We start from the raw sequence: 11,710 nt of genomic DNA on the forward strand, positions 1-11,710 counted from the left end.
AGTTCATTATGATTTGATGTCAGACAGTGAGAAAAAAATGTGTCTTTTTAAATATTTTATTTCAAATTAATAACATAATACAATGCAAATACACAATAGCTCTAGATTTAATGTTCCCTTTATTACCATGATAGGATGATTAGTGTCAATTTCTTAGTTAATAGTTTTTTATAACCCTAAACAATCCCAAAAAAGTGCAACAATAACCAGAATGTGATGTTTTATATATTTGCTTGATTTTGACTTTTTAGTCTTGGCAAGAGAAGTACATTTGTTTCCACTTTATTTATATATATATATATATACATGTATATGTATATATATGTATATATATATATATATATATATATATATATATATATATATATATATATATATATATATATCATGATTTTCTTAAAAAACGACTTGAAAGATTTTTACATACAATAAATGCTGTTAAAAAAAAAAATCCTCTGAGAGATATTAAAGAAAACTCAAGCAACTCACAGAAAGAAATGTATGAAACATATTACAGTGCTGCATGGTTGCAACTTAACAATTAGCTATAATCTGTGAAATCTCTCCTCAAACCTTCAGTTATTTAATGCAACAGAAATAAAAAAATTTCCATCAGTTTTGTTTATGCCCATTTCTGTCATAGTTGAACCACTTTAAACAAACAATGTAAATCAGAAGATTTGGTAAAAGAAATGAAAGAATGTTTTTACATTTTAATTCCTAAATACGAAAAATATATACACATAAAATGAAATCTTTTTCTATCTGCAACTCATATGTAAGTAAACAAACACGGTAAAATAGAACCCAAATGCAATCTATCTCATCTTTCCCATAAATATTGAGAATATTAATAGTTTGTGATTCAAAAGATCTGATCCCGTTGCTCTTCTCCTACAGCCTTATAGAGGAGCCAAAGCCCCACACGCTAAAAGCAGGGTACAGAGGCTCCACAAATGAAGTCTGAATTTTGTGCAGAAGGCGCATGCCATCAGAAACACTGTAATATGCAAGTATTCCCTTCCCGTGGTCCAAGTAGACGCCGATGCGGGATGACACAGGGGCAGAGAGGTCTTTGCTTCTGTTGTTGTGCACAAAGGTGAACTTGGACTCAGAGCAGTACAAACTCCACGACTTTTCATTCCAGCCAAGGCTGCAGTCATTGCTGTTTCCTTTTCTCCGGATTCCCTTGTAGGTAACAGCCATGTCTATCTCTGTTCCTCGCCAGTCCACTTCCCAGTAAAAACGAGATCCATACACACTTTCTCTGCACAGCACCTAAACATATGGAAAGACGAACGTGATCAAAAACCAAAAGCAACATAAAGAATAACAATGAAATAAAACATGATTCAAGCTGTAAATCCCCACCTGTTGCCAGTGGTCAAATCGATCTGGGTGATCAGGGTAGTGTTTAGGGTCACTCTTCATTGTTGCTGTTCTGTTTCCTTCTGAGAGGTGAAGGTTTCGGTGGACTGTGTTGATATCCAGAGTCAACTGGTGAGAATCTGAAATGGAAATTTTTTTTTAAATAATTTGCTTCCTTGACGGTGGCTTTTAAAATTTCTCATCGGATTTATCATGATCGAGCACTAGAGTGTAACTGGGTGTAGTGTGGTATATGTTTACATAATGGTGTAACAAAAGCAGTTACACCTGTGCTTGCTTCACTAAATCAGAATTATAAGTAAGACCTTTAACCGACGGATAAACCGGTTGAGCAAGCTGAATACCTTTATTCAAGTTTCAGTCATTTTACTTTGTGGACTCACCCTTTTGTTAAGTGAAGGCGTAGTTATTAACAATGAGACCAGGTCAGACAAAATGTAGAGTTTTATTCCCAGAATATCATGCTACTTACATTTCAAGAAATCTTCTCTTGTCCTTGGCTCTTCTACAATCCTTCCATCAATGCTCACAATTGATTCTCTTCTTGGCTTTAATTCAACTTCCTCTGCGTCTTGGGTGATATACACTTCCTTCACTATGAAAGTTAAGAAAAAAAACAGGGGATTCATCAAACTGCTTGGTTTTGGGTGTATTTGGAGAGGAAATATAGACAGTTATGTTTACCTGCTCCAGAGATTTTCATCATTTCTGTCTTGCTGACTTCTTCCACTTGCAATTTCAATGCCGCAATGGCTCTCTTGGCAGGATCGAAGGAATAATTGGGAACAACACTGATGTTGTTTAGGTCTTCATACCCGGAGGGGCCCGATAGAGACTGCCAGCTCTAGTAAACATAAAAACATCCCCATGAATGAGCATATAGACCACTTAGAGCCCTAAAGTCATAGTGTGGCATTAGGCAGATCATCCTCACCTGCAGAAAATGAATGTGATCATCGGTGCGGGAGAGCTTCTCCAGGTTGTTGTGTCTCTTCTTCAGCAGAGTTATCTCCTCCTCCAAGCGGTCCAGGAGTAGCTCCCCCTGGGTCACTGTGGTTCTTTCATGGGAGAGGACCATCTCTTTGACTTCATTGTACTTCCTCTCTATAGAATTCAGAAGCTCAGTGAAGATCCGTTCATTTTCCTCAAGAACTGTTTGAGCAGAGTGCTGTTGAGATACATGTGAATGATTAGAAAAGAATTACATTTCAGAACAGAAAACCTTTCTGTAATATAACTAGGATGTCTTCTACTTACTTTCACTGATTCAACTGCTTGTCTTAGATCCTGCCATTTTTTAATTCTTTGATCAATCCTCTGTTGAGACTTGTGCAGAGTGGTACCAAGTTGTTTCTACAAAAATTCAAGGAAAAGGAAGTTTAAATACTCAAAGGCTAATATCAACACACATATTTTCTGAGTTCAAAGTGCAGAATGAGTTCTGTTCAATGCTCACTTGTTTCTCAGTCCGCTCAGTTCCAGCTGGGACGATGTCATGGTGTTTGTGTTCATCCATCATGCACAAGACACAGACTGATGTCTGATCAGCGCGACAAAAGGCCTCCAGCAGCTTGTCGTGCTGGGCACAGACCTTCTCTCTCATCTGACCTGTGGCTTTGACCAGTTTGTGCTTCATCAGGGTGGGGTAGTCATAGTGTGACTGCACATGTTCCCCACAATACGATGCCAGGCAAACCAGACAGGACTTCTCGGCTTTTTGCTTCCTCGTAGTGCAGAAGTCACAGAGGACCTCCCCATCCTTGGTCCTCTGCCTGGTCTGGTTTCGACTGGTTGACCGGCGAGATTTGTCCAAATTGGTATATCTGTCCAAGTCCAGGCTGTCTGAGTGAGACATTTTCTTTTCCAAAGTTGAGAAAATAAATCTAGCAGATAAGACACCAAAAATAAAATCCACTAGGAAATCAGCTTGAGAGCAGTGTGACCGCCTTTTAATGAATCTGCTCAGGTTGATGGCTAAAGAAAAAGACTACAAGTAAACAGGATCAACTCCCGAAGTGAACTGTTTGGGTGAAACTGAGAGAGTGACGCTTTGTGTGACAGAATGTTTGCTATGTAGACTACTCTCCCAGTAAAACCAGTATTACAGGTTTGACAAATGATAGTTGTAAAATCCTCTTAATAGGATGAAACTGGCACAAAGGTCAGGAAAAAAATTAACATTTTGAAATTAGTGGTAACAATACGTCTTATTTAGTAGCTAAAAAGCAGGGTAGTACATTACCACTTTATTCTTCAAAAACTTATTTTTACATAAGACCTACAAAACCTGATCAATTGCACTGAGGAAGGAGCACCATCTAGTGGCAGAAATTGACAACTTTATATTCCTCTGTTATAACGAACTGACCTAAAAAGAATGAAATAAGCTGTATCCATGTGTTAGAATGGGAAAGCAAAAAATTGCAATAACGTTATATTCCGAAATGTATTAAATATATGTTTCACATTAAAAAGACAAAAAAAGCAAATCAAACTATCTTCTAAAAACCTAATAATAATGTTTTTGTAGTTAAGAATGACACCACTGTTCAATGAAAAGGGCTAAAAAGATACTCTATATGCACAACAGTCATATAAAATAATTGATTAAATGACCAATAGTACTAACAATAGTACTAAGACACAAGAAAACACCTAAATGGAAATTTTAAACAAAATGAAAATCTCTTAGTTGCTAAAACACATCCTTTGTCCCTTTACTTTGAACAGTTTTTCTTGAAATTTTTAATTATTTGTTCATTTATCTGTTGTTCGTCTTGCTTTAGTGACATTTTTCTTGTCAATATCACAACAGATACAACAGATATTAGTAAACCACACTTCTAGCAAATCCTGTCATGTCTCAAATATATCAGTCAATATTTTTAGACTTACACTCATTTAAGTAAGAATGTAAATTCAGGCATTTAGTGATGCATTTGAACAGCCATTCTTTTCAGGGGGAAATAATAATGCAAGATATCACTGTCAGTAATATTAAAAGGAATAATTGAATGCACAAGTATGGATTTTTTGTGGATTTTATTTAACCCACAAAGGGTAAAAATGACAAATACAAGCTCAGATAATAAATTCAGATAACAAATTATTCAAATTTACTAATTCAGATAAAGCTGAATTAATATGCATTTATATTTATCAACAACCTTCTGGCACAATATTTTTGGGAATCATCAAAGTGCTGACTCTTTAACATTAGTGTTAAAATGTCAACCATCTGATCCTGTTCCCCTAAGATGAACAAACATAGGCATGGATGCTAAATGGTAAATGATGAACCACTAAGGATTAAATCAGTCATAAATGGTAGGATGCTGGAATAACTGCATCACTGATAGCAATGAAGTCATGAACATCAGCATAGAATGAGATGGCACCAAACCAAACAAGAGATAGTTCACTTCAAACTTCAAACTTTTGAAAGTTTGCAGTAAACCTTCAAAACTTTCAAACTCAAAGAATAAACTTCAAAACTGGGAAGAGTCCGTCAAACATAGTGGTTGTAGCATCATGCCCAGGGCGTATTTTACTGCTAATGGTACTGGTGGGATAAATCTTCAATTTATCTTAAGATAAACAGAAATATGGCTCAAACTTGCACACATTGGGTTTTCCAAAAGATTAATAATTCCTAATGCACATTAAAACTGGCTTTAGAATGAATAAAGCAGATCAATAAGCCTCTGGAGTGATTTTATCTTAAATTCCTTAGGAGATTTATGGACTATGGTTAAAATCTCAGTCAGAATACCAATTAAAATATACACTTCTGATGAGAATAGTAGTCGTATATAATGGTGATGTCGGCAACTGACTACACTTAGTGTATGGCGTCACCGCCCATTGCCAAGGTCTATTTATTCAAATATCACTGTGTGGGACTATAATATGTTGATTTTTTTACCCCTTGTGAATAAGTGACAAAATACAACTAATTCAACCATGAGCACCCAACTGTTGTTTTTTTTAAAACAACTGAAATGATATAATGTTTCAGCTCACCCTGAAAGAAAAACAAGGTTATTGAAGACGTATTAAAAGTCTCACTGGAAAGCAACATTCTCAGCAATGATGAGCTAATGTAAACCTCCGATTAGTGGATGTTCCATCTCGACATATATTCCGATGGAGTCTGTCTATACAAGATGTTCTATACATGCTTAGTGACATTTTTAATGATGAGATTTAGCACAATTTTAAAGCAAATCTATGAAATTAGTCACCTTTACTGCAAATCTACAGTACATGTTGGCCTCCTTAATAAGTTATTTACTTAGTCCATACATAGCCAGCTTTAATTAAACGCCCAGCTAAATAAAAAAAAAACACATACCGTTTCATCGGAAATATTTTGGCAGAAATGAAAGGTTTACTCTTCCCCAACAGAATAATTAATAGCACTTTGAATTTACTTTTTGAATCTCCTGCATTTTTAACTCCCAGCCTGTAGGGGGTGACGATGGTGTGTGTGCAGATATGAAATGACAATAGTTGCTTTCGCTAAAGTGCGTCGGAGGTCCAACGTTGGCGCCAGATGAGCTGTGGCGCCAGCTGTACACACAGGCGGTGAGAGGAAACGAAGACACACAGAGCAGAGCAGTGTGACGAGGCTCACTGAAAAACTTGCAAAGCTCCCATTAGAACCAGCGTGTAAAATCCTCAAGCGATTCTCCTGCTTCGCTCTCTGCAACAACCACAAAGTAAAAGGACAGAAAGGTGGGTGTGTGCATGCAAGGTTTTGTATACTAACTCTATAGGATGTTAATCCCGGGGAACACTTCATCCTTTAAATGCAATCCATTCTCAGACATATTGTCTCTATAGGTGGGCGAGTGTGTTCCGGTAGATATAATCCTCTACTATCTTTTTAAATATTGTGTGTATAGGGTGGTAATAGCTGACCAGCAGTTTACAACTCTGATGGAAAAATACAGGCCTTGACCCGCGATAATCGTAACAGCAGTGCCCTAAAAGCATACCAACACAGGAACTCATAGCTTTAAGGAACTACATTATCTTTAAATCTATTCGTCTGTAGTCTATAATCTGTATTTATGTATGAACTACTCTACTTTTGTCTCTACACAATGTAGTTTTAAATGCACGGATTAGTGTTTTGTAAAGCTTATTCGCCCGTGTTTTGCGATGTGAAATTATATCAATCTGCATGTATATGGATACTTTAGCTTTGGTAACTAACTGGATTAGCTGAGTTTTTAGCTCCTCATCATGGCTATGTAGCCGCGACATGCATGCTTGGTAGCTGCTAACGCAATCAAGGCCGCCATTGCAGTGTGGTTGTTCTGCTGCTGCCGCAGTGAAACACTCGGTATCAGGTCAGTCTGGTTCACGCAGGCATCGTTTTACAAACTGTTTGGTTCTCGTTAACTTGAGGAAGTTATTTTAGCCTCATCTGCTCTGCACGTTTCTCGTCTTTTGTGACTATAAGTCGCCCTTTCCCGGGCTTTTCGCACAGCAGCGTCCTTCTTCAGTTAGCCATCTTTGTTTCAGCTAACCAGCTTCTGCTTGGATTTATAGGCGAGTCTTAGCGTGCTAAATGCACTTTTTGTTAGGTTAAAAGCCAACACAATGTCGTAACTTCAATGTCCAATGATTATTTAGGATCATCTATTCGAGTTCTTCAACTATATTTGCTCCCTTTAATGATTGTTGCCCACCCTGTTTAGATATATTGTGTATGACGGAAGCTAAGGCGGATAACGTTAGCCAGCGGCAGCCATCTTAGACTAGCTGGAAGTGCTGGTGTGGCACAACAAGATGGCCTGGTAATAATCGCACTGGGAGAATTTCCGCGTCGTTCCGTCGTCCTAAGGTGCGCTTATAAATTGGGTCTGGCCGCCTGTTTTACTGTAAGTATTTGTCGTCTTTGAAGCCCTGAAAATACAGTACTCGCGTATGTGACCATCTTCCAGCTAGTTAGCTGGCTAAAATGCGAACGCACTAGCAGCTAACACAATGCTATTTTGTCGGTAACCAGTCGCCCGTCCTCCATAGCCAGCTAACTAGCGGCTATGGAGGCCATTTGTAGCCGTTGTTGAAAGGCTAACAACCTAAATGTTTAATACCAAAAAGCCCGTTGTTTAAATGTTCAGATGGTTACTCGTATATCCAAATAATGGCGAGCCATAAAGCAAATTTGAGGGAGAAATTGGGGATTAACACCGAATAAGAAGCTGCGTGGTTTACTTTTGTTTAAACATCACTGGAGTATAGCTAATGAAGCGAAGCATGTACGCTAATGTAGCCAGCAAATGCATCACCTGGTTTGCTCAGGCATGAGTTATTGCCTTAAATAGGTTAAGTATATTACCCTAAGCGCACAGTTTTTTAAATTAAGATTTAATAGCACACGGCTTTAGTTCCTACAAACTATAGTTGTTGTGGTTTTGTGGATATTTTGTTGCTGTTTTGATATCTCAATAGTTTACACAGTGGTTTAAGTATCAGTGAAACTAAAGAGAATGGGGGTGTGTTTCTTTGACTCGTTGGTAAAAGATGAGATATCTTTCAGATTTTCATAAATCTTTAAGTTTGTAAAGTCTCACATCACTGTTGATGTTCAACTTGCTGCTAAATTTACAATATGGCTGTGTTAAAACAGTTTGGAGTACAAAATATTTGTTGCAATCCATTAAGTTTGGATGCAAGTTTATCTGTACTGTTAATCAAATTAAATACATTTTACCATCTGCATTAATTGCATTCAGTTAGTAGTAAAGCTGCACAGTCTATTAAATCACAGTATGAGTGTGCGCAGTATCGCAAAGGGCTGCTTCAATGCAATATTTGGTGGGCTACAATATATTTGGAGCTATGTATTTAAACAGCTTTCCAATAATATATGGCATAATTTCAGTTCAGCTTTATTATTCATTAAACTCACAACAGATATAAAACACAGTAGCCTTTACTGTCACTAAGTAGTAAAAACAAATTAAAATAATAAAGTAAATGTGATGCTATTTCCAAAATTGGACTGACCTAATTGATACTAAATTGGTCAATAAGTGAATGATTGGTAAGCAACAAAAAGATCCTATGATAACTTATTTGTGAGTAAACACTGTTTTGTAACATTTGTTGAATAATGTCTTCACTATTTTCTTTGTCAATGAATTTTTTCTCTTCTTTTTTTACAGGTCAGCTCACTGACAAGAACACCGGCGCAGGCAGAAAACCCCCCAACATATAACCCCGATTCCTTCTTTGGTCATCATCCGGCAGAAAAACGGAGGCCGTGGGGCTGGAGTGTGTTCTTATGGCCGAGTCAGAGACTGAATGTGACACGCCAGGGCTTGACACACTTGGGTCGGAGTGTGTCATAGCCCATAGCCATGTCGACCTTCACTATGGAGCCGAAACGGAGATCATGACGGAGGAAAAGCGTGGATTGGAGTTGGAGATCCACGGCTCAGACTTAAAGATCCAAGGACTCGGGGGAGAACTTGGGACTGTCACATGTGTGGATGCGATCGTTGCTGAGACAGACCATGACTATATCAAGGTGGAGCATGCTGACATGCACTGTTTCACAGCAGCAGAAATCAAGACAGAAACGGGCGAGACTTTACTGGGAGAGGTGCTGCTCAAGACAGAAGGTGAGCATGTGGTGAAAATGGAGTCTGATCATGGCGGCGAGTTGACAGTGGAATCTGAGAATGGCGTAATCATACATGAAGCTCATGGCCTACAGTGCAACGAATGCGGGGAGATCTTTGGCAGCATAGCTGATCTTCACCAACACTTTGAGATCCACAAGGACCTCAACCCGTATATCTGTATCCACTGCGGGGAGAGTTTTGCTGTAGAAGCCAGTCTCAAGCAGCACATGAAAATTCACATGAAAGAAAAGCCGTACGTTCCCCCGGGAGTCGACCTGATCGGTAAAGATGTTATTGATGCCTACAGCCTTAAGTCTCATCAGATGATTCATTTGCCAGACAAGCCCCACAGATGCACAGAATGTGGCAAGAGCTTTGCAGCTGCCATAACGCTGAGGGAACACATGAAGATGCATTCTGAAGACAAACCGTACAAGTGCACACAGTGCAGGAAGAGCTTCGTCCGTAGGAGGCATTTAAAGAAGCACCAGGAGGTCCATGCGCGCGAAAAGCCATACACCTGTGGCCAGTGTGGCAAAGGCTTCGCTACGACTTCCAACCTGAAGCAGCATCAAAAGACCCACACAGCAGTCGTGCTTGGAGACAAACCCCATCGGTGCGCACAGTGTGGAAAGTGTTTTGCGGCCGCTGCAACTCTGAGAGAGCACCAGAGGATTCACTCAAGTGAAAAGCCGTACAAATGCAACATGTGCAGGAAGAGTTTTGTCCGCAAGCGTCACCTGAAGAAGCATCAGCAAGTCCACGCTGGGGGGAAGCCCTACACCTGCAGACATTGCAACAAGGGCTTCAACCATTCCTCATCCCTGTCTCGCCATAATAAGACCCACCTGCAGAACCCGGTGTTTTCTCCACCTCAGCCAGGGAAACCCATCACTTTCGTCTCGCCTCCAAAGCAAAGAGTACTCCAGGAAGGAGAGAAACCGTACATGTGCCACCACTGTGACAAGGGCTTCAATCATTCCTCCTCTCTGTCACGGCACCAAAGAGTCCACTCGGATGGAAAAACATACACCTGCGGTCACTGTGGCAAAAAGTTTAATCACTCCTCCTCTCTTGCGAGGCATCAGAGAGTTCATTTGGAGAAGCAGCAGGCGCACGCGTCGCCGCTGCAGACACAGCAGCAGTTACAGCCACAACCACAATCACCACAGCCATCAACACCACAACCGCAGCAGTACACCGCCATCCCTGTTGGTAAGGCTTTCTCCAACAATGCCTTCCCAAAACAGCTCATCCTGTCTGTCGAGAAACCATACAGGTGCTCTCACTGCGGAAAAGGCTTTAACCATTCTTCCTCTCTCTCCAGACATCATAGGATCCATGTAGATCACAGACCAGGGCCTCACCCTTAGAGGTAGCCCTTAGCCCACATTACCACTTTTCATATGTTTCTGTTCCCCAAATCCTATCTATATCACAGCACCACAGAAAATGGTAGGCCAACTTCTGCAGTCAAAGAGGTCATGTCAGCATCTAGTTCTGGTTAAGTGGAGCAGCTCAGAATAAATGGACAATAATTCTGATTTATTCAAAAGGCGGGGACTCGGCTTGAGAGACTGTGCAACATGCAACTCTGAACTGAACCCAATTCTTTGTGTGCAGCTCCAAGATGGTATAGAATATAGTGAAGGAATTTCTCGTGATTCTGTCTCACTCGCTCCAGAACATCCAGAACTCTTTTAAAAGAAAAACAAATGTGGTTTGAAAATCTACAAGATAAAATAGTAACTTTGGGTAAATACACTTCTCATCTTTTTCATAGAGTTCCACTCATGTATCTTCAGGTGCACACATTTGCTTTTCAGCTGCGACTTTATTAAAAATGTCAAATACAACTGAACAGGAACTGTTGCCTCATTTGAATATTTTTTCCCTCCCAGATGTAACTCGTATGAAGCAAATATCAAAAATCCAATGTAGATAATTCTTGATTTTCTTTTATATGTATGTATAGTTAACTAGTGTGCTGTTCCAGACGATACAATTTTTGATAGCAAGATTCACTCTCCATGTTTTGTTTTTTCTTACTTTAATTTGTTTCAAGTGTTGGATATAAAAACAAAAAGAAAAATGTTGCAAATTTTTCCATAAAGTTGGGCTCCGTTAACATGAGCCATCTTGTATATTTATGAGATTGGATTTTTGTATGTCTCTGGTTTAGCACGGCTTCACAAACTGTACAGAGAGCAATACTCGTCGAGACCCCAGTCTATTCTGACAAGCAATCTAGACCTGAGTGAAGTTGGCCCCCCCACCTTCTTCAAATTAGACGAAATTGGTGTCAATCAACTCGGCTACGTTTGTGCTGGTTTGTGCAGCAAAAATTTTTGTTTGTGCCGCTATCATTTTAAAGATATAAAGAAATGTTTTTAGAGGTCATCAAAGGTCAACCAGCCCCCCACCTTCTTCAAATCAGACGAAATGGGTGTCAATCAACTCGGCTACATTTGTGCTGGATTGTGCAGCAAAGATTTTCATTTGTGCAGCTATCATTTTAAAGATATTAAGAGGGCTGGTTGACCTTTGATGACCTCTAAAACATTTCTTAATATCTTTAAAATGATAGCAGCACAAATGAAAATCTTTGCTGCACAAACCAGCACAAACGTAGCCGAGTTGATTGACACCCATTTCGTCTGATTTGAAGAAGGTGGGGG

General features: G+C 39.4%; 2 protein-coding genes across 4 annotated transcripts; one reads left to right on the forward strand and one right to left on the reverse strand.

The window, feature by feature from the left end:
- Window positions 1-373: 373 nt before the first annotated feature.
- Window positions 374-3,450, reverse strand: ftr14l (finTRIM family, member 14-like). The gene is made up of 7 exons (XM_028007371.1): window positions 2,846-3,450; window positions 2,647-2,742; window positions 2,324-2,557; window positions 2,074-2,233; window positions 1,862-1,984; window positions 1,372-1,508; window positions 374-1,278 (listed from the first exon to the last, which is right to left on the reverse strand). The coding sequence occupies exons 1-7, from the start codon at window positions 3,242-3,244 to the stop codon at window positions 895-897; spliced, it is 1,533 nt and encodes a 510-aa protein (XP_027863172.1). The 5' UTR covers window positions 3,245-3,450; the 3' UTR covers window positions 374-894.
- Window positions 3,451-5,903: 2,453 nt separating this feature from the next.
- LOC114138233 (zinc finger protein 883) lies at window positions 5,904-11,106 on the forward strand. 3 transcript variants are annotated; one of them, XM_028007368.1, is made up of 2 exons: window positions 5,904-6,126; window positions 8,571-11,106. In XM_028007368.1, the coding sequence occupies exon 2, from the start codon at window positions 8,690-8,692 to the stop codon at window positions 10,403-10,405; it is 1,716 nt and encodes a 571-aa protein (XP_027863169.1). In that variant the 5' UTR covers window positions 5,904-6,126; window positions 8,571-8,689; the 3' UTR covers window positions 10,406-11,106. The 3 variants fall into 3 exon arrangements, with proteins under 3 accessions (XP_027863169.1, XP_027863171.1, XP_027863170.1); XM_028007370.1 differs by lacking the exon at window positions 5,904-6,126 and adding an exon at window positions 6,636-6,746; XM_028007369.1 differs by lacking the exon at window positions 5,904-6,126 and adding an exon at window positions 7,134-7,280.
- The last annotated feature ends 604 nt before the right edge of the window (window positions 11,107-11,710 follow it).

This window comes from Xiphophorus couchianus, chromosome 22 (genome assembly GCF_001444195.1).
Source record: "Xiphophorus couchianus chromosome 22, X_couchianus-1.0, whole genome shotgun sequence".
NCBI classification, from domain to species: domain Eukaryota; kingdom Metazoa; phylum Chordata; class Actinopteri; order Cyprinodontiformes; family Poeciliidae; genus Xiphophorus; species Xiphophorus couchianus.

Excerpts from the sequence above, each read along its gene's own strand:
- ftr14l (XM_028007371.1), bottom strand. The coding sequence starts at position 3,244 with ATGTCTCACTCAGACAGCCTGGACTTGGACAGATATACCAATTTGGAC. Across the intron at positions 2,558-2,646 it reads AAGCAGTTGAATCAGTGAAA|CACTCTGCTCAAACAGTTCT; the intron begins GTAAGTAGAAGA and ends GTATCTCAACAG. Across the intron at positions 2,234-2,323 it reads ATCACATTCATTTTCTGCAG|AGCTGGCAGTCTCTATCGGG; the intron begins GTGAGGATGATC and ends TATGTTTACTAG.
- LOC114138233 (XM_028007368.1), top strand. The coding sequence starts at position 8,690 with ATGGCCGAGTCAGAGACTGAATGTGACACGCCAGGGCTTGACACACTT.